Source organism: Cavia porcellus, unplaced genomic scaffold (assembly GCF_034190915.1).
Source record: "Cavia porcellus strain 051 isolate PalLab524CR breed Dunkin Hartley unplaced genomic scaffold, mCavPor4.1 scaffold_9, whole genome shotgun sequence".
Taxonomy (NCBI): Eukaryota; Metazoa; Chordata; class Mammalia; order Rodentia; family Caviidae; genus Cavia; species Cavia porcellus.
The window spans coordinates 91,192,354-91,216,304 of NW_026947492.1; the positions used below are offsets into that span (position 1 = coordinate 91,192,354).

Here is a 23,951-nt window from a genome sequence, read left to right on the forward strand (position 1 = left end):
TCCAGCCCCATCTTCCCTGGGTCTCCCCATGTGATCAATCCCCACTGGCCTAGGATCCATCACAGCCGGGGCTTCTGATTGCCTTCTGTACAGCCACCTGATCATCACTGTCAGGAAGATGAATTTGGGGGCCTCATCCCTGATCTGCAAAATCAGAGTCTCAGAGGCGGGCTCAGGATGCAGTGTATACACTCCACCAGGCTCCCCAGGTAAGAGGAAGCGCGCTGGAGCTCAAGGAGCCCTGGCAGGAAGCAAAGGCACCTTTTTCCTGCTGCTCTTTCTGGCCCCCTGGGACCTTTCTCTGCACTTGTCCTTCCTTGGTAAGATGTCTTGAAAAAATGAACTAATCATTTCTTTATTGCAAAATTACACGTATCACTGAGCACTGCTGTCTCATTTCTTGATTGTGCTCTGCCGTTGAACTTTCTTGACAGTTTCTATGCCCATAGTCAGGCACCGCAGGAAGCACACACCTGGAGGTCTGACATTAATGGAGCCCTCTCCCATGCCAGGCTCCTGCTACAGGCCTCCTGCATGCAACAGCATTTCAGGAGCAGAGCTGCCCTGTGAGGCCCGCAGGGAGGAGGAGGAGGCAGGGGCAGCCTACCCACTCGCCTGGGGACATTCTGCTATAAGCTAGGCAAGCCCAGTCCTGGTCAGTGTGACTGCTGTTTCCCTGGCTGCTATGTCCTGGGTCCTGAGCGGGCTGCTCTCAAATTCAGCAAACAGCACAGTGAGTGCTTCAGCATCCCCTGGAGGCCCTCAAGAGAGATGGATGTGGAAGTCCCACTCCAGGCCTGGCTTTCTAGAGAGTCATCTGGACTTGAGTATCATTTGCACAACATCACAAGCTGCTGGTGAAGAGCCCTGGACAAGGGCCCCGGGTCAAAGAGGCCTCTAGAAAAAGAGGACGTACACTTTTTCTGCCTTTTTTTCTTGTTCTCCTTAAATAAAATTTAAAAAATAAAAAAGAATATAGTGTGCCTTCAGCCTGGCATGCTATGGGGCTACCAGGGGTCAAAATGGATTTCTGCAACCTCTCAAAGAGCATCTGAACACACATGTGCACACACACACTCTCACAAGCACACATGCAGGCATAAATACCCACACACACCACAGGTAAGCATAAACATGCACAGACTTGCATGCATACATGAGCACACATGCATACATACACACACACATGCACACAGATGCATTTAAACACATGCACACATACGTAAATCCCTGCACATAGACATGCATGCATAAACATGCATGCAAATTCATATACATATGCATGCATGTACAAGAACATGCAAACACATGCATGCATGCCCAAATCCATACACACAGTGCGCACACACACAAATACACAAACACACACATATATATATATACACATGACCATAGGTGCAAACATGCACACATGCATATGCAAAGACATGTACACATGTGCATAAACATGTGTGCACATGCATGCATACACAAACACATCACACACACAAACCCCCTCTTGGTTTTGGTCCTAGGACAATGTCATTGTCCTCACTCAAGGCCAGGTTTGTACTTGAGGGACGGAGGAGTGGCCCCTCCATCAGGTAGTTTGGAGGGGTCTCTGCAATGAGACAGCTCCAGGGGGTCTGGAGGGAGGTGGCAAAACCACTCCCAAGCTTTCTCCACCACGCTTCTTCCTTTTGGAGATGCCTCAGTGCAGCATGCCCTCCTCCTGCACCTGTGGCGGCCCATGCCTGGCTGAGACAGGGCTATGCACAAAGCGAGGCGGTTTCTATGGTACCAGTGACCATGTGAACAGCTTTTAAATAACCCTGATTTGCACAAAACAAGGCAAAAACCCTCCGACATCAGCAGCAGACAATTTCACCAAATAGCCTGGCTCAGCCGCTCAGTAAATCTGCCCTCCTCTTACCAATGGGCTTTCCCCAAATCAATACTCAACCACAGCATGAGGGAAAGGAACGTTCAGCAGGCAGACAGCCTACATTTGCAGAGCACCTGCCCCGTGGCGAGAGCTTCTTGGGCAGTAGATGGAGAGACATTGAGCTCCTCCCCTTGCTACCCTGGGTGCATCCTGCCTCCTTCACAACGGCAAACAACTGGATTTTGGGGACCCAAGAAAAACCCAAAGGAGATTTCCATATTACAAAGGGCTGTGGGAGCTGGGCTTCATTCAGACTGTGGGAGTGGCTGCCCTGCCTTTGGGGAAGGGTGAGAGGTGGTTGCCATGAAATTGGCTCTAGCTCCTGAGAGAAGCCACCTGTACTGGCCCCAAGTATCTGGCAGAGCAGGGCACTGAAGTCCTTGAATGCAGGGGTCTTACTAAAATGCAAACTCACATTCAAGAGATGTGGGGTGAAGCCTGAGAACCTGCATTTCCAACAGGACACAGGAAGCCACTAGGCTGGTTCACAGGCCATGCTTTCACGGACAAGTGCTTGCATCCCAAAGAGTGGACAGAAAGATGGAACCCTGAAGACAATGCGGAACCAGGGCCTGACAGCCAAGCTAATTCTCATCTCCACACTGCACTGCGAGCATGTCAAGCCAGCCTGGGTTTTAGTAAGAATCTGCTCATGGCTAAGGACTCCAGCCCACTAAATAAACAAAACGTCTCTATGGGCCAGCATTCAGGGCCTATTGGCATCTTAAGGGATGCTCCATGCATTTCCTGTAGGTTTTAAGGCAGCATTTGTGGGAGCCTCGGACAGGAAGCAGACTGGCACCGTAGGCCCAGCTTTGCACACACCCATGTTGTTCATAAGGAACATCCAGTAAAGAATTGGTACTATGTGAACAGGGATGGATAGGGGCCACCATCATACCCTCTACTTTTTTTTAGAACAATCTTTCTGCCTCTCTTTCCGACTGTTTCGAGGAGAAAACTACCAGTTGTTTTTAAGAAACAAAAATAATCCATCCTGTTAAGGGAGAGATATTTTAAAACCACTGAATGGATTTTTTTCCTTCCCTGGTTTTTTATTGATATGTCTCCTCTCTTTTCAGTTCTAAAATAAGCACCCTGTCTGCCCTTAGGCTAATCCAAAGGCAACACACACTGTGGAAAGACAGAGGCTTGGGGACAGCCAAGCAGAGGTCACCTGGAAGCCACCAGACCTGGAGAATGCAGCAGGGCAGCTGGGCCAGCCTGGCCTCGCCCATGGCCTGCTTCCTCCGAACCCAGGTGACGAGATGCTCTTAAAAACAGCTGTGGAATGTGGTGAGAGTCGGTATTTGGGAATGACAAATTTCTGACTGAATTCCAGTTCTCTGGAATGGAAAACCAGCAGCTTCCTGTTACAAAATGTACCAACAGTTCATGCCTCACACATGGGTGTGGGCAATTTGTATACATCACATCTAAATGCAGCTAAAAATATCACAAAGCTGGCATATTTTTAGCCAGGTAAACAGCTCTAGGGACTAAGGCAAATTTCTATTGGTTTCTACTCTGCAACCCAGACAAGAACTGATTCCAAAGGAGGGAGAAGCCAAGGGGAAAGGAAGTCAAGGAGTCCTGCGGCACTTGAGGAGCTCTTCCCGGGGCTTAACCATGCCTTCCTCAGTGCAGAGACGGCACTCCATAAAGGTAGAGCCCTGGGTCTCTGCAGAAGGCAAGTCTTAGCTGGGATTTCCTGCAGGACCTCAGGCACGTTGTTCACCTCTCTGTGCATCTCTTCCCCATCAGCAACCAGGCGTGGGTCTGGCTGGTATTAGCGCAGAGGGAGGGCCAGGTGGTGGGTTGGAATCCAGGCTTCTAGCCTGACTCCTTCCCTGGGAGATGTGGGAAATGCAGGCATGTTGTTTAGGGTCTCCTTGCCTCAGTTTATTTGCAAAGTGGAGACCATCACAAAAATCCCAACCCTGGAGATTATTGCTTTTGTAAGGATCACAGGGGAAAATCCTACAAAATAGTTAGTAAGCACTCAAATAAATAACAGTGATCTGATCTACCCCACTCCAGGCACCTTTACATGCACCAACTGCTTTCCTGTGTGCACTGCTCATCAAAATATCCTACTTCCCCTGGGGAAACCAAGACCAGGCATGGTTGATGGAAGCATAGCTGAAGTTTAGCAACTATTTATTGAGTACCCTTGACATCCTGGTTCTCACTATTATCTAGAAGTTAGACACTCTGGAAATGAAAGGGGAGAGAGGATAAGCCATGTCTCCCTGACTTCTAGCTTTGGGATGAGCAGGTGGGGTGTCCAAGGGCTGGGGATAAATAGTGTGAGCCTGCAATCCACAAGACTCCTCTGGACCCTACAGATGAGCTGAGTGAAATGCCCAGTCTTCTTCCGGTGTGGATGTAAAGAGATGATATCCGATTCATGGGAAGTGTTTACTGATGACCACTTGTCACACTTATGCCACCAACACGCAAGTCCTGGCTTTCTGATCCTTTGAGCTTAAGGATGCTTCCTAGTATGAAGGAATTAAGAATACTCACTCTGACTACCGGCTAGGAGGGAAAAGAATGCAGCCTAGGGCTGATTCTAATTCTTTTTCAACCCATCAGGGCCTTCAGAGAACCTCTGATGTTTGAATGCGGTGGAAAAGATGCCAGCCTAGGCTCCGGTTGCTCCTCAGGGCTGGGGCTTCAGGGGCAATCTTGTGCCATCCTGAGCCATGGACCCCATCTGCACGCTGGAGCCAAGGGAACAGATGGCTTCAAAGGCATCCTCTGGCTCAAGTGTCTGGAGTCTTAGTCCTTTGAGCACAGATCTTGGAGGAGACATCTCAAGTACACCTGCCTATTCCATATCTGGTTTTGTCACCTGAAATTTTTCCCCTCCAGGGTTTGCCTTCTATGGGCCACAGACAGCTAAGGAGCAAAGGTCACACACTGAAAGTCTGGGGCCACTCGCAGCACATGCGTTTTGATGTAAACATGCATCACTCCCAGCTCTGAAGACAACCAAAGCGAATCAGCATGTGATGGGGCTGTGTGTTGAGATGCAACAGAGTAATACGTGGCACGACTGGAAAGGGGTCCTGCCAGCTGCGTGGCCAGCAGCACAAAGGTGACCTGAGGGACAGCAGTCCCAGCAGTGGGCAAAGACAGCATCCAGACAGCAGTGTGATGTGGCCACAAGATAGATGAGACAGCTCACCTTGTACATACGAAAAAGTGCCAGTGACAGGCAGGGTTAGTTCTAAGAGGCAAAGAGTGCTCAGGGCCAAGACCCAGAAAACAAGGGGCAGGCTCCATGAGGAGCAGGGCTGAAGGTGGTGAAGAACATAGATCTAGAATTGGAGAGACCTGAATTCAAATCCTGTCACTGACCTCAACATGATGCATGATCCAAACAGAACCCTGTATCTGTTTTTCTTCTTATTGGTAAGACAAGACCACTAGCCTTGCCTCTGAAGGTCAGTGTGAAGATGATGTGTGATTATGTATGTGCTGCAGTTTGGAGATGGCTTGTGTCCCCACAAAGTTTCTTGTGTCAGAGGCCTGGTCCCCAAGTGGTGGGAATGGGGGCTCTAAGAGCTGGGCCCTAGCTGGAGGTCCTTAGGTCACACAGGGCGTAGTCTCAGAACAGGCGCCAATCTCCGGGAGTCTACTTGCTCCAGAGAGTAAGGTTATAACAGCCCAAGCCAGACCCTGAAAACTTGCTCTGAGATCTGTGAGCAGGATTTGGGAATGCTTACTTTTGCACATGTCCCCACCATCGCCATCTGCCACGAGGTGACAGCCAAGGTGGGGCCTTTGAGGAGCCTATGCCAGGCTGTTTGGCTCTTTAGCTTCTAAAACTGCACTCGAGAAATCTCTTTACTTCTTAAGTAGCCTGAATTGAGTATTTCATGATAGGAATGCAATATGGAAATGGCATGTGAGTGGTGGTTGTGATCATTGTTCCTGGAAGCTTTGTCCCTAGGATTTCCTAAGCAACCACAGAACCCACGTTAGGCCCTCCTTTCAAGGTGGAGCTGGGGGGTCTGCCCAAGCTCCTTCAGGCTACTGCCATCACTTGCTGATAGCCAGATGCCCCTGCAGCAACCAGATGGTTTGGACATGGTTGCTAGGCTTGAATAGTCTATCTGCTTCTACCCAGCCGGACAGGGGAGTGTCCTGAAGACTGGTGCTGAGAGCTCAGACAGTGGCCTCCACCAGCATGCAGGTTGGCAACTCTGTCTCACCACTGTCATGCAACCTCCTCAGTTCACATTCCCAGGGGGCGATTTGCAGGAGCCACCCAGTTTGGCCAGGCTTTATGAACACAGCTTGCATTACTGAGTTCTCCATCACTGCGACATGATTAGTTGCAAGATAACCAACTTATAAAGACAGTTTTGAAGGTTCTTGACCATGAAGGGCTGACCTCGTTGCTTTTAGAGCCTCACAGGTGCATCACAGTAGCAGTGTGTGGCAGAACAAAGCCACTTACCACATGGACAGGACACAAAAAGAGGGAAAGAAAAAGGAGTCAGGATTCCACGGTGCCCTTCAAGGACACACCCTCAGTGATTTGAAGACCTCGGGCTGCATCCCACCTTTAAGACTGCAGTGGTCTCCAGGCTTGATGGAGGCTACGTCTTTAATACATGGTCCTCTGAGCCCAAACTATAGCACAGTTTATGCTCAATCTCCAGTTCCACACTCCTGCTTTCCAAGTCTTTCTTTTCTGTCCTGCTCCACTCTTCTTCCCCTCTGTGCATATTAACAAAGAATTCTACCCTGTGCAGATCCTGTGTCAGCAGAGATGAAGAGAAACATATCCCAGACCTCCCAGAAGTCATGGCTCAATCATCTAAGCAATCACAGTCCAAGCTGGGGAGCCACAGGGAGACGCTGTATCCAGATCACGGCAACAGCTGAAGGCTTCTTAGAGATGGTGACAGAAGGCTGACTTTGAACAGGTAAAAAGTAGGAGGATTTAACCAGGCAAAAGTGACCAAAGAAGAAAGGAGAGGGAAAAGGTCGAAGTGGAGAAAAGTTCCCTGCCACTCATATTCCTTACCCTTTCAGTATCTGGCCTCATAGAGCTCTGTGGGGGTTTTGTTTACACTTATCACCTTGGAAAAAGCTTAGATATTTATAAAAGATCACCAAATGATATTGGATCTGGTGATTACCCAGAATGTCTACAATCATTCTCATGGAAGAAAAAGGAATGAAAGAAACCTGAACATAGTGAAACAGACCTGGCCAGGCTACTGTGAGTTCATACACACACACACACACACACACACACACACACACACACACACACATTATTTCATTTATGTGCCCATGGGTACATTATACCAAGGACTTTGGTAAGAATTACCATTTACCCAGGCTTTATTTTTTTCCAATGCTTTATTTTGAAAAATTTCAAGACTCAGAAAAAATCTTAAGATTGTACATGTGTATCCTCGTCTACGTTCACTAGTTGTTAACATTTTGTGGCATTTGATTTCTCTTTAGCTCGCAGGTAGTCTCACCTTATTTTCACCTAAACTATCTGGAATTAGTTACAGACATCAAGACACTTTACTTCTAAATATTCCTGTGTGAGTCTCTCCAAGAATGGCTATTTTCTTACATAATCTCAACTCCATTAACACTGCACCAGCAACACTATCAAATATGCAACCCTCCACATGCAGAAATCTCCAAAATGGCCTTCCTAACATTTTTATTTTTGCTTATCCAGGATGTAATGTAGTCGTGGGACTCTCATTGGGTGTGGCTGCCATAGCTCTTTGGTCTCTTTTCTAGAAGAATCCTTTACCTATCTTTTGATGTGTGTATATGTATGTGTTTCATGATAGTGACAGGTGTGAAGATCCCAGGCTGATGGTCTAAGGAAGGATTAGCTCAGACATTTCTCACTTCCACACACAAACAAATGATTTGAATCAATTCTCCATTTTTCCTGCTCTCTGTCAAGAACTACTCTTGCCAATTATACTCAGTGATAACCCTTAATGGGCCTTGAAGCCTCAGAAGACTTGGACCAGAAGGATTTAACCATTATTAAGCAACTAATATTATTAATATCAAAAGAATATTTTCAACATTTCCAAACACTAGGGGAAGGAGTTTGGAAACAGTCAAGTGGCATAAGAAGCCAAAGGAAATTTTAGAGAAATTTACTTTGATTCAGTATTAACAATGCATCTTCAGGTATTTTTTTCAAAGTGCTCTCACTAGCTATTTAAGAACATCTATTCAGGTAATCAAAGAGGCAGGGATTCCAATTCTGGGCAGCCTACTTACCAGCTGTGCTACTTAAGATAATAGTTTAATCTCTCTGAGCCTTATTTTAGGGCATATGAAGAGTAAAATGCTTAAGCCAGTGTCTTGTCCATGATAATTGCCTCTATTAATCTTCACATTAATTCTTCAAAGAGGATAAAGAAGGTACCATCATCTTCATTTTATAAGTGAAGTAACCAGAAGCCAAGGAACACAATGTGACTTGTTTAAGGTCACACAGCAAAGGGTCCCAGAAGATCAAACTAGAAACAAAGTTTTTGACTCCCCGAGCTGTCATTTCTAGTTCTTTACAGGAAGTAGCACCTACTTCATGGGACACTGTGCAGATTAAGTGAAATGACACAGGTCTAGTGCTATGCAGTAGACTGCTGTGTTCAATCAGTGTCAATGACTATTATTATAAATACATGTATAGTGCCACTCTGCCATGAGTAAGTGAATTTTTCAAAGGCCAAGAAGCCTCATAATTATCTCAACCAACCCTCCACTTCCACCCTATCTTCTCTCCCAGTAAGGTGGGGTGGGGAGTGGGGAACAATTCCAAATTCATTGGTGGTATTAAGGTTTCACATGGAAGGAGAAACGAAATATTCAGAGGTTGTGGGGTCACTGTTTGCAAAACACAAGGGAGGGTCTGTTTTCCTTGAGAAAGGGGGCACTGAGTCATGAGTCATTCGGGAGGTTTTGTGTGGGTGTCTCGGGGTTCCTGTGAAAACCTTTGAGTCACTCCCTATTGTCTGGCATACAGACTGGACCACAAAAGCCTGACCAGGTTTTGTTCCCATAATCACATGGGCCCATTCTACTCAAGACAGTCTAAGAACACACTGTCCATTTCCTTGACCAGCGTGATCACAAGACAGAGCAGCCATTGACATGGGCCCTGTGGCTACTAGTAAAACACCCCTGGGCAGCTGGCCAGGCCTTGGGGCACCTGAATGTCCAAAGTGGTCACAAGGTCCAGCTCCCAAGACAATCACAGCAGCTGTGAGGGAAAAGCACTTTCCTTCTGCCCTCAGAACAGCAAGAAGCCATTACAAAGCCCAAGCAGCAGGACTGTTCCATTTTGGGTCTGGGCCATTGGATTGAGCAGCTGCCCTCAACCAAACCAGCTCAGGTGAGTACACAGAGGAGGCCTCCCACACATGGAGTTTACAGCAGATCCCTCAGCTTGGTTAGTGTTATAGAGGTGGTCTCACAGGAACCAAAACAGAGACCCCAGTGAACAACTCTGGATATGACTTCTTTGGATGACATCACTCTTCATTTACTCTGGCTCCCGTGCATTTTACCACAGCCCTACGACACTCTCTTCTTTCACAGTGCAAAGCCTTCTGTCCCTCCGTGGAATCAGCCATGCATCTCGGAGGCACAGAGGTAGGATGGAAAGAATGTGGGCTTGAAATGAGCGACCCATATGCCAAGCTTGGAGCTGACCGTGGATAATAAAAAGAGGTAACAGCACATACTCCTTGCTTTGTATGGGCCATCTGGGCTCAGAAATCTACCTGTAATATCTCACTGAATCCTCAGAGCCAATCGATACATGTCAGCAATTCTGGGTCACACATGAAAACCTGAAGTCTAGAGATAGTCAGAAATTTGTTCAAAGGCTGGATTTGAATGCAGATCTGTCTCTCAGGAAAGCCTAATTTACTGCGCACAACTGCCTCCAAGTGATAATTTCCCTTGGCTTCAGTCTCGTGCATAAAATGCATCAACCATTTCACATCTTACTCTGTTTCCTGTGTCTTAAACAATAAACATATAAAAAGCACCGCAGATGACCTGATACATAACGGTTGCTTCATAAGTGTTCGCTCCCCTGCTGCTGAGGCTGGTTTTAAAAAATAGAAATTTCTGACCGCAAGCCAGCATCTTGCTGGGTGGTTTGGCTTCCCCAGGCTGGCTTTGGGAGATTGTCTGAGGCTTGACAGAAACACCTCTCTTCAGGGCTACAGCCCTCCTGTCTTGTAAGTAAATAAAGTGGACACGGGGATTGGTGCTTTCAGTCTTGGTTATGCAGGAAGAGCATGTGAGAAGCGGAAAGCAGACACAGCTATTCTGAGAGCTAGAATTTGGGCTGTAGCTCATCCAGCCTGGCCTTTGATGTGTGCATATGCTTACATGTGCTCAATACTTTAAACTGTTCCATGTGGATATGTTTGTGTATGTGTGTAGAAACGTGCATACACACATACCCAGAAGATGTATTTATACACCAACTTATACACACATAACGATACCCTGCATAAGCCGCCAGTACCACCCTTAGAGTGTCTTTAGACAATTAACCCATGGCATAAGCAATAATATGTGAACTATAAACATTCTGGCATGTTGGCAGATAACCACACTATACATGCCCCACTGTGAACAGAGAAAAAGAAAAACACGAAAAACACAATAGCAGAAAAATCCACTAATCAAATCCATAGTCAACTTCGATGACGGGGCAAGGATTCTAATCAAAACGAAACGGGGCAAAGTTGTAACAGGTTGTAGCCGTGCACTCTTCCCGGGGGCCTCACCGAGCTTTTCTTTTTAAACATCTGAAACACTCCCAGACACTAGCAGAGCATTTTGAGTGCTTCTAATTACTTCTTTAAAGGAAAAACTTGCAAGCTGAACACTAGCTCCTCCAAAGGGGAAATATCAAAGGATTACATGTATAATTTTCTCCCCTGCAACTGCTTCTTAAAAACAGGCCCAGCTTTCTCCTCAAATAGCTCAGGGGTGTCCCTTATCTGAATTTGGTCAGTAGAGGGTTCAGAGTTGTTCTCCAGTTCTTAGCCCATGGCCATGATTCGTGCACACTGCACAGAGCAGACGCTACTATGCACAGTGGGTGTTGGGAAGGCCCAGGACACTTGAGCACCAGGAAAGGGGCCCAGGAGAAACATGTGGCTGTCAAGCACAGTTTCCTCTACAAAAGGCTGAGAAACAGCTGCAGGTGTGTGGGTACCTCCAAAGGAGGGGGCTGAAGGGTCAGCATTGGGGCTGCACCTAACAGCTCTTTGCTGGCTAAATTAAATCTTTTCACACTTGATGGAGATGGGGAGCAGGCTTGAGGGGAAATGGAAAGAAGTCGAGGGCTAAGGGGAGCTTCTGGCTAAGAAAACAAGCTGTGGGGACTGTTTCCCTGTATGTCCAGAGTTTCCCTCCATCCCCTAGGAAACCAGCATGTCCTCCCCTTCAACTGCAAAGCCTTTGTTCTTTCTTTTCTTCGCCTCTGTATACAGAGATTCAAGATCAGGAGCAAACACTTGTTGCATGAAGTGACCTCCACTCTCACTGGGAACCACTGCAGGATTCTGCTCTTAATCTTCCCCTCCTTCACTAGCCGCTCCTGCCTATCTCCAAAGCCCATCTCCAAGGCCTGCCTTCTCTAAGAGATCCTTCCCTTCCTTCTAGCACGTTGAGTTCCCACCTCCAAGGATATCCCTGAGCCTTCTTTGTGTTGTTCTCCACTGGGCACGTCGTAAATTATGCCTCCTCAACCAGACTGTGACATCCCCAAAGTCCAGCCCATGTCTCATTTGTCCTACAGATCTGCTAGCATATTAGGTTGGAGAAGAAGGCAGATCCCCCAGGCTTGGCGCCCATCTGGCTGGGCTCCCTGCTCTGCCACTCAGGGCGTGGAGAAAGCTGCAATATATTGCTTGCCACACCCATCAAACTCAGTAGTTACCACTGTGTTCCTATGCATGAAGGCCCACAGGTCATCAGGCAGTCTCTGTGCTATCTCTGCACAGCATTGTGGCTAAGGGGGTGGTGTCCAGAGCCAGACTGTCCAAGCTCTAATTCTCTAATGCTACCTCTGCTGCTCACAAGGTTACCACATCACCCTGCTGCAATTTCCTTGAGGGTAAAATGGGGACAGTCACACTTATCTCATTGTGAGAACAAGTAATTTTATGTAAAGCCCTTAGAGCAATTCCTGGCATGTAGCAGTGCCATGTGAGTAGCTGTCATTATTGTTATTGTGTGGCTATTGTCACTGACAGTGGGTGTGTCACACCTGGGCTGCAGGGTCCCTTGGCAGGTGGTCACACTGCTACCTCACTGCACCTGGGATCCTAAGAGGCATGTGACACACTCTCTGACGTTCCCAAGAAACGGACTGACACTTTCTGGTGAACTTGAGAGAATAAGTTATGTCTTTTCTCACTTAGAGGCCATGGGAACTAATTTCAGCATGCTCTGTCTCTTGGGTCAGCAGTATAAGTAACTAATTTGATTATTTGTTCCTTGTTTGCCTTACATTGTACAACACACATTTTATTTTTAATGTTCACAAATATTCTTCCAGTTGTCTGTGCCCATTTTTACAGATGGGAACACTGAGGCTCAGGGAGATTAATGGACTAGGTCATCCAACCAGTGACATAAGAGATACCTGTGATATCTACAAGACTTTAAAACCTGTGGCTGTGGCCACTGCACACCCAGCCTCCTGCCAAAAATTTTCTGAATTAAGGCAGGACCCCTAAGGTCAGCTCACCATTGAAATCCACTTGCCACTGAATGTCTTCTAATGATAAACATTAGACTCTAGAACAGTGAGCCAGCAGAGGGCACATCTGACACTGTCCTAAAGCCATTAGCAAGGGTCCTTCCTAGCAGGTGAATGATTACCATGTCAATAGGAGAGTGGGGATATGGTCCAAAGAAGGCAAAGGAACTTTTGCCAAAGTCACTTTGATGTCAGAGGGAGGTTTTGAGAACAAGGCTCTGCCACCTGTGACAGAGAAGAGCTCCCAGCAATCGTGGGCCCCAACAAGGACAGGGCAAGCAGTGTACCCCGGAGAGTCCACCCAGGAGCAGGCTGCTCCCTCTGCAGCCCTCCCACGCCGCACTGTGGTCAGTTTACAGGGTCGGCTGAGGGGAAGGGGGGGGTGGGCCTCATAGGCGGGTGGCCAGGGGAAGCCAGGTCTCCAGGGCACAGGAGGTGGCCCCTCACAGAGAAGCTGGAGAACATTTTTCAGGGCACAGGGTAGTGAATCACGTTTCCCAAGCCTGCCCACTGCCAGCCCTCCAACAATGCTAATGGAAGGCCAGATGGGCAAAGGCAGAGCAGCAGCCCAGCTGTGAACAATCCCAGCATCTCCCCTCCTTCCCATTCATTCCTCAGGTCCTCCTCATCAGGGTGTGTGTCACACTCCGACTCACTGTCCTGTCCCTCATATACCACCCACCACACCTCAGGAGCCCCAGTACCCAGGCCAAGGGGAAACCCTCATGGGGTCACCATGGTGCCCATCCCCATTCAGAGCCCCCTGGATAAAACCTAGGATTAACACAGAAAAGGAACAGGGCTCCCAATTCCAGCAGGGACAATCCGGGAGCACCCAAGGAAACCTGCCTTCCTCCCGCAGCCTTCCCTCAAAGCTGTCAGCTCCCAAAAACGTCCAGCAAGAGCAGAGGCAAGGGGCATGCTTATCAGCCTGGCTCAGAGCCTCATCTGCTCTGACGGCCTGCTCTGGCCCTGGAGTTCCGAAAGTCTGCTTAGGATTAGCTTTCTGCTCCTGAGTTCGGTTCCTGCATTATGGGAGTGCGTGGAACCGTTCACTTCTGATCAGAGAAAGCTCCAGGAGAAAGTGGGGATAGGGTCAGCAAGAAGTGTGTGCCAAAAAGGTCAGCTGGTCCGTTGCCATTTCCCCCACCCCCGGCCCCAAACCACCTCCCCTTCTCTGGCTTCCCGCCTCTCCTGACCAGTAGAGTCACATCCGTCAGGTCTGCCTGTCCCCAAAAGTCCCTGCTGACTGGCTGCCAAGAAAACACAGCGTGCCCCTGCTCCCTCCTACCAGAAAAGGGGGAGAAAATGCGGCAGAGAGGGCAGGAGGCCAAGAGAACCTGATTGGTCCATGTGAATTTCCTTAAAAGAGATTGCCTGGCCCAGGGCTGTCACCCAGCCGAATTGGGCTATGCGGGCTCTTTCAGGAAAGGTAGATGTTAGCATTTCTCTTCCAGCAGCTCTCCCACCCCACCCGAGCGCCCATCCCCACCCGCCCGCGTCCACCCAGGCTTACTCCAGGCTCCACTTCCCGGGAAGGAGGGGCTTAGCCGGGGGCCGCCATTGCCAGCGGCCACCACAGTGCCGCCCACGCTACGAGTCTCCAGCCACCCGCAGTCGCTGCACCTTGCGGGATTCCCCTACCCATGGGGTAGGAGCAAGCTATCGTCAAGCCAAGTGGGAAGCAGGTTCGCTGTCACCACCACCACCACTACCGCCCCCCACCCCGCCTTGCGGATCCTCCAGCCAGGCCCGGAGGTGTCGGACTCAATGAGGCATCAAATCATTCCTTAGCAAGGACAGAACCTGTGCTCAACACGCAGGCCACACACACACACACACACACACACACACACACACACACACACACGCAAGCGGTTGCCAGCAGCAGACACTGCTTTCCTGGGGCCAACCCCTCCACAGGCAGAACCTGACATTTTCAGGTCTGCACACTCCTTTTTGAGATCACTCGGGCTTTACGCCCCCTCCTACCCCACGCGACGCTGCAGCCAAGCCCGCACCCTGAGTCTCCCAGAGCTCTGTAGGCAGCCTGGGCTCCTGGGCCACACCCACTACCGGCCCACTCTCCTCGCGCAGCACCAACCTGCCAGCCTAGGGGGACGTGTTGCCCTCTCCACCCACATGGAAGCCCCCTCCCCCATCTACCCGTGCCCTCCCCCGAGAAAACCAATAGTCATCCCACAAGCGCATCGCCCTTCTCACCTGGGTATCGAACCCGTTTTCGACCGAGCCGCTCTTCCGTAGCGGAAGCACCTCCCCTGCCGGCTCCTGCAGCCCCTGCGATTTCAGGGGAATCTGGCTCGGGTAGGTGGTCTTGCTCACCTCCACCTTACTCCCCAACTTAAGGTAGCAGGGTTGGGGGCCAGCCCGGGCCGGGGGCACGTGAAGGATGGGCGCGGCACTGTGCACCGGTTTGGGCAGTCCCGACTTCATCTTGGAGGCTACCAGGATGGCCGGCATCTTCTCCCGGGGCTTCGGCTTTCCCAGCACGTCCCTGGCAGCGGCGGCGGGGGCAACCGCTAAAGGCAGCGCGGGCAATGGAGCAGGCGCCGGGCCTCGGCCCACGAGGCGCCCACCACCAGGGGAGAAAAAAGAGAACCCCGGGGTGGGGAAGTCGAGCGATCTGGCGTGCGGGGGTGCGCAGGGGACCCGGTTTTGCGCTCGACGGGTCCCACCTGGACGGACGCTACAGCTGGCTTGCTCAGGAGCTCTGGGCGTTCAGGGAGCGCTGCCTCTGGTAATTTTCCACCTGGGGAGCCGAGGTTCGGACGCCCATAGTACTGTAACTAGTCACTGCATCTTCGAAGTGGGGAGGCGGTCTTGGAACAGGCAAAGGCAAAGGGACGCACGCGTTGCGCTCCAGCGGTCGCGGGGGTGAGCAGGCGAGGCCAAGAGCCAGCGAGGAGAGACAGGGAGGGAAGGCGCACGGGGCCGAGACGTCTCCACCGAGAGGCGGCGGTCACCAGGGTCGCAAGCACCGCAGTGTCACCTGCTACGCAGCAGAGGCGCGGTAAGAGCCCCCGAGAGGTCTCTCTCGGCGTGACAGTCAGTCACCGCTGCCGGAGAGCGCCTGTTAGCACCGCAGCGCCTGTGGATCTGCACATGCTCCGTGCGCTCTAGTGCAGCGAGGCCGTGGCCGTGGGCTGGACAGCAGGCTGGGCAGGGGTGCGCTCGCGAGCGGCCGCCGCGCTGCTTCCCGGGGAGGCGGCGAAGGCTGCGGGGCTCGGCGCGGGAGAGAACGGGCTGCGGCCGGCGCGGTGGCTGCGGCGCGCGCTGACAGCGGGGACCGCCCCGCGCGAGCCCATTGGTGCGCAGCGCGCCAATCCGCGGCCGCGGTTCTCCCTGCAAAGGGGGTGTGGTCTCTACTCCGGGTCGCCGCGGAAACTCTGGGGCGCTCTGGCCGCGGGTACAAAGCCGACGGACGCGGGCGGTGCTCGGCGCGCGCCCCCCGGCGGGCTGACCTCCCGCGCGGCGCAGTGCGGAAGCCGCCTTTTGAAAAATGCCCTTTCGAACGAGAACGCCCGCCTCGGGGGCCCGCGGGCACGGTTCGGGGAAGTTCGTTTGCTTTTCAAATTCCTCGTGTCACCTTAACGGTCCGCGCCTTCTGGAGGCGCGCCCGCACCCCGCGGCCCCCCGGCTGCTCAGCGTCGGGGCGGATCCGCGAATCCCGCGTAAGGACCCGCCAACCTCTTCCCCGCCTGCTCTTCCAGGCGGGCCCGGGGCCTCCCAACAGCTTCCTTTCCAGTTTTCAAAGGTTGCACGTTTCACTGAACTATTTGAAGTATTTATAGGCAAATGTGATGCTTAGGGAAGCTTCGCGCCGCAGCTCAGCTCCTCCTCGAAATTTACTACAGACTCGGTAATTAGAGTGGCCGAGGCCGCCGGCCGGAGAAGCTGCATGACCCTGGTAGGCCCGTGCCAAGCCTTTCAGCATTTTGTGCAGCACTTCCTCCCCGCCTAGATCTCGGGATGCACCGGCCCCACAGGTTCCTCGACTTTAATTCGCAGGGTTCCTGGCCTCCTTTCAGTTGCTTTTTTGGTTCCTCTCTGACTCAAAGAGGTGGACACCAGCAGAGGCGACCCAGGTGGGCCAGAGCGCCCTCCCTTGGTGAGGCAGGGCGAGGGGCCCCCTCCGCGCAGAACAACCTGGGTTAGAACTGGCAGTTCTTCCGCCGTACATGCATTCTTCTACACGCGTGTTTTCCCACATAGTAAAGCGGAGCTGTGACTGCGCGACGGACTATGCCATGGTCTGGACTGAGACAGTGTGTGTCAGTCGGTAGCACAAATACCTAGCAATGTGGAGGGGACCTGTAAGTTGTGGTCTAGTATTGTGGTTATTCTCCTCGCCCCGTTGGTCATCTCCATGTGGTCTTGTCTGTCATCTTTTTTGCTGCTGTAGAGGTCGCCATTTTCGGCCACTCAATACCCTGCTCTGCAAAGCTGATGGCTTTGATTTGTAATTGTGCAACTGCTATATGCATTGAATATTGGTGTCTCCTTGAATGAGTGTGTTAAAACCCCAACCTTCCACAGGATGGTATTAAAAGGTAATCAGTTCATAACTGTGGAACCCTCCCTGTGTTGAGGTTAATTGTGTTAGAAGAGACAATGCAGGGTGGACCTCAGCTCTTGTTGCTGGTGAGGATGCAGCGAGAACCCTCACCAGGAACCTGTGTCTGCAGCCTGGTCTCAGACTTCCAACTTCCAGGCCTATGAGAAATGACTGCTGTTTTTTATAGTGCAGCTTGAATTGACCAAGACACAAAGGTGATCAAGTTTTATACTACTTCTGCAGTATTGAGAAATAAGAAAGGGTTTTTTTTTTTTTTTTTTTTTTTTACTGTAACCTCGTCTCCTCCTACCGTATTTTCCATCTGTTCTATATGCACAGACTTTCTACCCTAGCAAGGCTGGAATGCACACAGCCCTGGCATATAATAAGCTGGCTGCAGTTCTCCCAGTTTCTGGAATTAAATCACATGTGCTCCGTGACATTTTCTTAATACTCTGCCCTTTGACATCTGATGCCACTGCCTATGCTATTGTCTTGCCTTATTTAACTTGTTATTTATTGCTTCATGCATTTATTCTCTGCTAAGGGAACAAGCCCTTTGAAGTTAGGACTGTGCTTTAAATTTCAACCATAATGCTGGGCACTTATACAGCTGTTCAAATGGTTACTGAATGAATGAATGAATGTTTAGCAACAATTCTCTAGGAGCAAGTGTTGCCTTTTAGTTAAATGTTTTGCTATAGTATACCTTGAACTCTGATTCTGACAGACACATTGGAATGGTAGTGCTCACCCATGTATCAAAGGTTGTGGAAAGAAAGAAACTGTGGCCCTCAACTTCTAAAAGATCGTGGAGCTATTCTAAAGCATTCCCATGCCTCTGATGCAGTGGTTCTCAAACTGTGGTCCCAGGAGCCGCAAAAGCTACACAAGCTGGGAATCAGAAATCACACTCCACCCCTACTGAATCAAAAGCTCTCAGGGTGGGGCCCAGTGATCTGTGTTTTAACAGATGTTTAACTCTGTATTTTTTTTTTTTTTTTGAGGTACTAGGGATTGAATCCAGGGTCTCCCATGCTAGACAAACTTTGTACCAGGAACAACACCCCCAACCCTTACTTCAGTGATTTTGATGCATACTACAGTTCAAGAACACCTGCCCTAATGAATGTATCAGTCATTCTGTTTACCTTCCAGGTTTCTTAAAGCTTAATATGCATAAGACTTACCAGGGATTGTGCTAAAACACAGATTCCTGATTCAATAGCTCTAGAATAGGGCTGTGATTCTGTTTTCCAGATGAGCTCCTGATGATGCCCATGCTGGTGGTCTATAGATCACACTGTGAGTAGTTAAATCACAGACAGCATAATGTTCTCAGTGCTAGGGCCATCTGTAGTCAGGTGACGGTAGGTCACTCTGCTCTGAAAAGCATTCTGAAAGTGCATCTATCTCATTAGAAACAGCCTGACAAATTGGTAGTGTCTACCTTGGGTACAGAAATGGAGCTAGTGACACACATAGTATACATTTGGCACTTCAAAAATTTCCCAGTTAAAGCCAGGCGTGGTGATGTGCACCTGTAATCCCAGCACTCAGGAGGCTAAGACAGGAGGATCATTGCAAATTTGAGACTATCTTGAGCTACAAAGTGAGCTCAAGTCCAGCCTGAACTGAGGATAGCGAGATCCTGTCTCAAAACCAAAAAAAGTTTTTCTTCCAGTTAAATCAGAACTGCCAACAAGGTTTTTTTTGAGTTATGAAATGTACAGATATGTACAAATATGAAGAACAGTGCATTCTTTTCACTGTATTAAAAGTACTTTTTCAAACATTCTGGGATTTAGTAAGTATATGAACATTAACCCTCTGCAATTCATTCAACTAAAGTGTGATAATTTCTCATCTTTCCTTATTAAAGACAACTGTATCTTTTAGTTGGTTTCCAAATTTCTTTTCTGCCTCTTCATCCTGTTAAAGAATTTTATATACTCTTTCGTGGAATAATTTTCATCTCCCTTTTATCTTTCCTACAAAACTTCATTTTTCTTATTTAAAACAAAATAGTGTATCATCCAAACTTGACAAGGGAAAATAAAAAATGTGAGACAAATGAGATAAGTACAAAATTCCTCCTTAAGTAGGGGCATCCCATATTAAAATATGCCCTATAAAATGTACTCCTTCCACATGGATGTTCCCTTACCATGAAAGAACTCTTTTTTCAATGAATACGTTTGGCAAGCATGATTAGCTAAAGAAACCACTGGTTCAGAGAACAGCAAGCTGCTCTGGAAAGGGCATATTATTCAGGTTTTTAAAAAGCCTCTATTTTAATTATATGTGCCATGGACGTAGATGCAAAGTTGAAACAGCCCACCACTTAAAACTCAACTTTAACACCTCTTCTTTCTCTTTTGACTCTAAACTTTCAAAGTCACCCAAATGTCAGTGAAACTGACTACCAAGGCTCTCAGGACCACTGAACCGATCCTAAGGGTTCAGACAGCTCCCCGGTCCCGTGAGAGCCATCCTCAGATGGGGAAGTGCCAGCCACCATCCTTTTGGATCTTCAACACCATATACCCATGATTAGTTCTGGTGAATTGGGCTTCAGGACTGGCCTGCCAGTGACCAGCGCCATCAACCCATCCTTTATCCAAGTTAAAGACTCCATCTGCCTGACCTCCCAAGCAGACAGTCCTGTGAAGAGCCCGAACATGGAAACCCCAGCCTGTCAACAAAAAATGCAGGAATCTGGGGAATAAGCCAGCAGCCTCTGGAGACCCTTGATCATAAATGATGAGGGGGAAATGTTGTAACTCACTGGAATGATAGAAAAAGAGAAACATTTGTGAATCTGTTTGGGAGTAGAAACAAAAAAAATCATGCTAGCTTTAAAAAAAAATGTACTCGTCCATATTTTCAACAATATGGCAATTTATGACCTGGATCTTGGAGGTGGCACAAACAGGCGCTAACCATTAGAGTGGCTGAGTTGAGAGCTTACCCATCCTGTACTGCAGAAAAGCAGGTAAGAATCTTAGGGCGTGTCTTTAGAAAGCCTGCTCAGCTTCACCCTCTTCTGGCCTCAAACTTTCCCCAGATTGGGGTTGTGTGCACGTGAATATGCACAACTGTGGGCTCTGAATTGTTTTTGAAAACTGCACACTAAGGGTCCCCTATTTGCAGATCCTAGGGGGTAAGAGATGTGTGTGTGTTCACAGGCCACTTGAAGCAGTGGCCTTGACTGTCAAATCTACACAGAGCAAACCCCTTGGTTAATGCATGGCTCACCCATGAAAGAATACATAGTCATCTAAGTTCCAGACCGAGGGTGTAGGATGGGGAGCCAGTAAGTTCTGCTCTCCAAGTTGGAAGGACTGCAGAGCTTCTGTTCCTGGGCCTGATGATTGCCCTTTCTCACCAATAAAAACCAGAGACAGTACAAAGTATACTGGGATACACCAGACCCAGAGGAAGTCAGTGATTCATGGGGTTATCAGCTCTGTTGATTAACTTTCTGACTAGTGAGACACTGAAGAGTAATGAAGAGAAATCTCCTTTTATTCCCACCCGAGGTGCTGAAACTCTAAGAGAGAGAGGGAGAGAGGTCCACGGCCCTACCTCTCTGAGTCTGGGAAGCAACCCTTTGTTTACATCTTGCCTCATTCCACAAAGGACTTAGGGAAGTTTCTCCCCAACAAAGCAGTGGCTAAATATAAGTGAGAATAAATGTAATCGTGGAAAACATTCTTATTTCAAGCTTGGACCATATCTATTTTGCCTCCTGTAGGTGGGAGAAGCTCATGTAAATAAAGTGGGCCAGTAGGAACACAAACCACAGAGCACTTCCTTCCTAATCCAGGCCCTAGCAAGCAGGCACATGGAGGCTTTCTTATTTGGCTAGGCATGGCCACTCCAGGGAGCCTCTGAATACATGGTCCTGGGGACACTTCAGTGAGGTTTAGAGTTACCTGCTCGCATCACCATGCAGCAAGAGAGAGGAGCTGCAGCAATGTGCACAGACACTTGAGGAGCCAGAAGCAGTAGAGCAGCTCAGCCAAGGACAATCCATTTCTTTCCCCCAAACAGCAATAAAGCTTGCTATGCCACCAAGAACTATGACCAGGTCTTTCTTTTGGTCTGGGAGAATTATGAAAAAATAAACAAGAGCTGAGTTTTCAAGCTGGGTTTGTTTTGTGCAGAAGGCAAAGCACAAGGGAAAGAGACAGACATGAGCTGGGATCTGAGGTTTGATGGGAGCAGAAATTCAGAGTCAGATCAGGGGACAGAAAACAGTGCCTTCCCTTCTTTGGCCTTGTGTCCCTACTCTGGGAGCTGCAGAATCCTAGAATCAGCTCTCCTCTCTGATGGGTGACAAGATTATCAAGCCAATTTGGATGTCTCCTGACAAAGAGTTGGGATCAGCGAAAATGTATCAATTGTGTGTAGGAGCAAAGAGGTGAAATACAACAAGAGGACCATAAAAGCATCTCTAAGTTCTCCAGTGCATGTGGCTAACTACAGCTGAGGTGGAGGTGTTTGGGGGTGGGTACCATCTAGGAATGCACCTAAATGGGGAAGTGAAAGAGACGCAGCCTAGTGTGTCAGAGTATGGAGACCCCAGGCTGGAGTCTACCTACAAGATTTTTGTTTCCTTGTTATTTTTAATTTGCTTTTTCACTAAATTTCTGCAGAAAGATTTTATGATAAACCAAGAAGTCTAGCTAATTCCATTCTAAATTTATCTTTTAATAAATTACTCTTTTTTTGCATTATCCATTATTCTTCCCACACATTAGACCAGAGACAAGAGTTGACCCAAAACTAATGATGATGGTGATAAGAATTATAATTTAAGAAGTTATTCTTACTATGTGCCAGCAACTAAGGTGAACATTGTACACTCATCATCTCCAATTCTTATAAAGATGATATGGGCTGGATGGTTATTATCATTTTCATTGGACAGAAGGGAGAGCTGAGCTGAGACAGTGATGTTCAGTATCTTCACTAAGATCCTGCAGCTGAGGAAGTGGAGAAGCAAGGTTTGAATTCACGAACGCCTGCAGTCTGAATAGGAGGTGATATACTATCAAAGGAAGAAAGCCCGAGATAAGAGGACAGCAACTGTGATACTATATCTGCTGTTCTGGTGTGAAACTACAGCACCTCTAAAAGGTGGCCCAGTCAATTACTCCCTTTCACAGTTGAAAAAAATGGGGTGGGAGTAAGGGTGGTCAACTCCTAGGTCATGAATGGCAGCTCAATGAGGGAAAGCATGGGAACCCATCATGGGGGCCCCTTTGCATGATGCTCAGACTTGGAGACAGAGCTGCTAACTTGGAAGTGAGGACAACTTGAGCCAACAGCTGTTAACTGGAACCTAAGAATCACCTAAGTGCTGGTTGTAGGAACAGATGCCTATGCCTCCTCCCCAATGGACTGAGGACTCTGGGTCTGTGAATCTGCACTTTAAACAAGTTCTCAGGGGACTTGGATTCAGCTGGTCCTCATGCTTGGCTCTGTAGCTTTGGCTGTGCCTTAGGGCCTCCCAGGGGGTTAAAAAGCCAAGGCTGCCCAGGTCCCACCCTGGACCAGTGACGCAGACTCTCTGGGGTGGGCCCGGCAGCAGTAGTTGAGTGCAGACAAACTGGAAAGCAATGCTTTAAGAAATGTTGGAAAGGCTTTGTTTTCATAACACTTTACAGCAGGGGATTATTGAAGCCATATCTGGATAATTTTAATCAGTGTTAACAGCCAATCTGGAAAATCCCAGGCCTTCTATTACTTTCCGAGCAAGGTCCTCCTCTTAACAGCAGCACTCAGGCAGCTAAACAGCCCAGAGACTGCAGTGGCATCCAGCAGCATGAGGGTGCAGGGTACTGGGTTACTGCAGGCCGTGGGGCCTCCAGGCTCTGAGTGATAATGCTTCACAGTGCTCCCTCGCCCATTTCCTCTTTTGGTTACTGCTGTCATCCTGGAAGGCTTCGTGCCTACCCTCTGACTGTGCCCCAGGCACAGAGCCTGGGGAGCATCCACTGCAGGGGCTCCTGGCCAACATCCACCCGGGAGAGGCGGGAGCTCAGTGCACAGGACTCTGGGAGGGAGACGGGCAGAGTTACTGCAGAGCTCTGTGCTAACAGAGGGGCGCTGGCAAAGAAGCTCTTGGTGGGGACAATTTTCCAAGATACAGAGCTTTGGGACTCATTCTGTGATTTCCCCCACTTTATTTAAAATCCTGGAGTATTTTTCTATCTGTCTATCTTGACATTAATAGTGTGATACAAAGTTAAAATGAATGTCATAAAATATCTAGGTATGTTTACATATGCAAACACAAATATGTTTATACAGGAAGGAAACAAAGGGAGGCATTCCATCAGTTGTTAACAGTGGTTACACCTGAGGGATAAGTTAAAGGATTGTAATTTCCTCCTCTTTCTGTCTGTCTGTCAGTCACTGTTCCTTTAGAGCCAGCGTCTGACTGTGTTGCTCTGGCTACTCTCCGCCATGCAGGCTCCAGTTAGCCTCCTGCCTCCATCTCTGTAGGGGCTCTGATGACAGCTGTGTGCCACCGTAGAATTTTTTAATTTTATATAATTACAGGTGAATCATATTTCTTCATGTATTTCTCGGCTCTGCTGGTGACTGAAACCAGACCCTGCACTCTCTAGGCAGCT

General features: G+C 48.9%; 1 protein-coding gene and 1 long non-coding RNA gene across 9 annotated transcripts in view; both read right to left on the minus strand.

Moving 5' to 3' along the window:
* LOC134477738 (uncharacterized) overlaps window positions 1-14,881 on the minus strand; it is a 78,977-nt gene extending 64,096 nt beyond the window's left edge. The window contains exon 1 of the long non-coding RNA XR_010049936.1: window positions 1-14,881. This exon is cut by the window's left edge and continues 62,101 nt beyond it. This is a non-coding gene — a long non-coding RNA (uncharacterized LOC134477738).
* Nav2 (neuron navigator 2) overlaps window positions 1-23,951 on the minus strand; it is a 669,303-nt gene that overhangs the window by 345,714 nt on the left and 299,638 nt on the right. For 6 of the 8 annotated variants that reach the window (XM_063256802.1, XM_063256807.1, XM_063256806.1 and 3 more), the window contains exon 1: window positions 14,952-16,015. The exons of 1 other annotated variant lie outside the window; for it this stretch is intronic. In XM_063256802.1, the coding sequence (XP_063112872.1) occupies window positions 14,952-15,209 (258 nt within the window). In that variant the 5' untranslated portion in view covers window positions 15,210-16,015. Of the gene's footprint in view, window positions 1-14,951; window positions 16,019-23,951 lie in introns of those variants that run through there. One more of the 8 variants, XR_010049935.1, reaches the window with a different exon arrangement.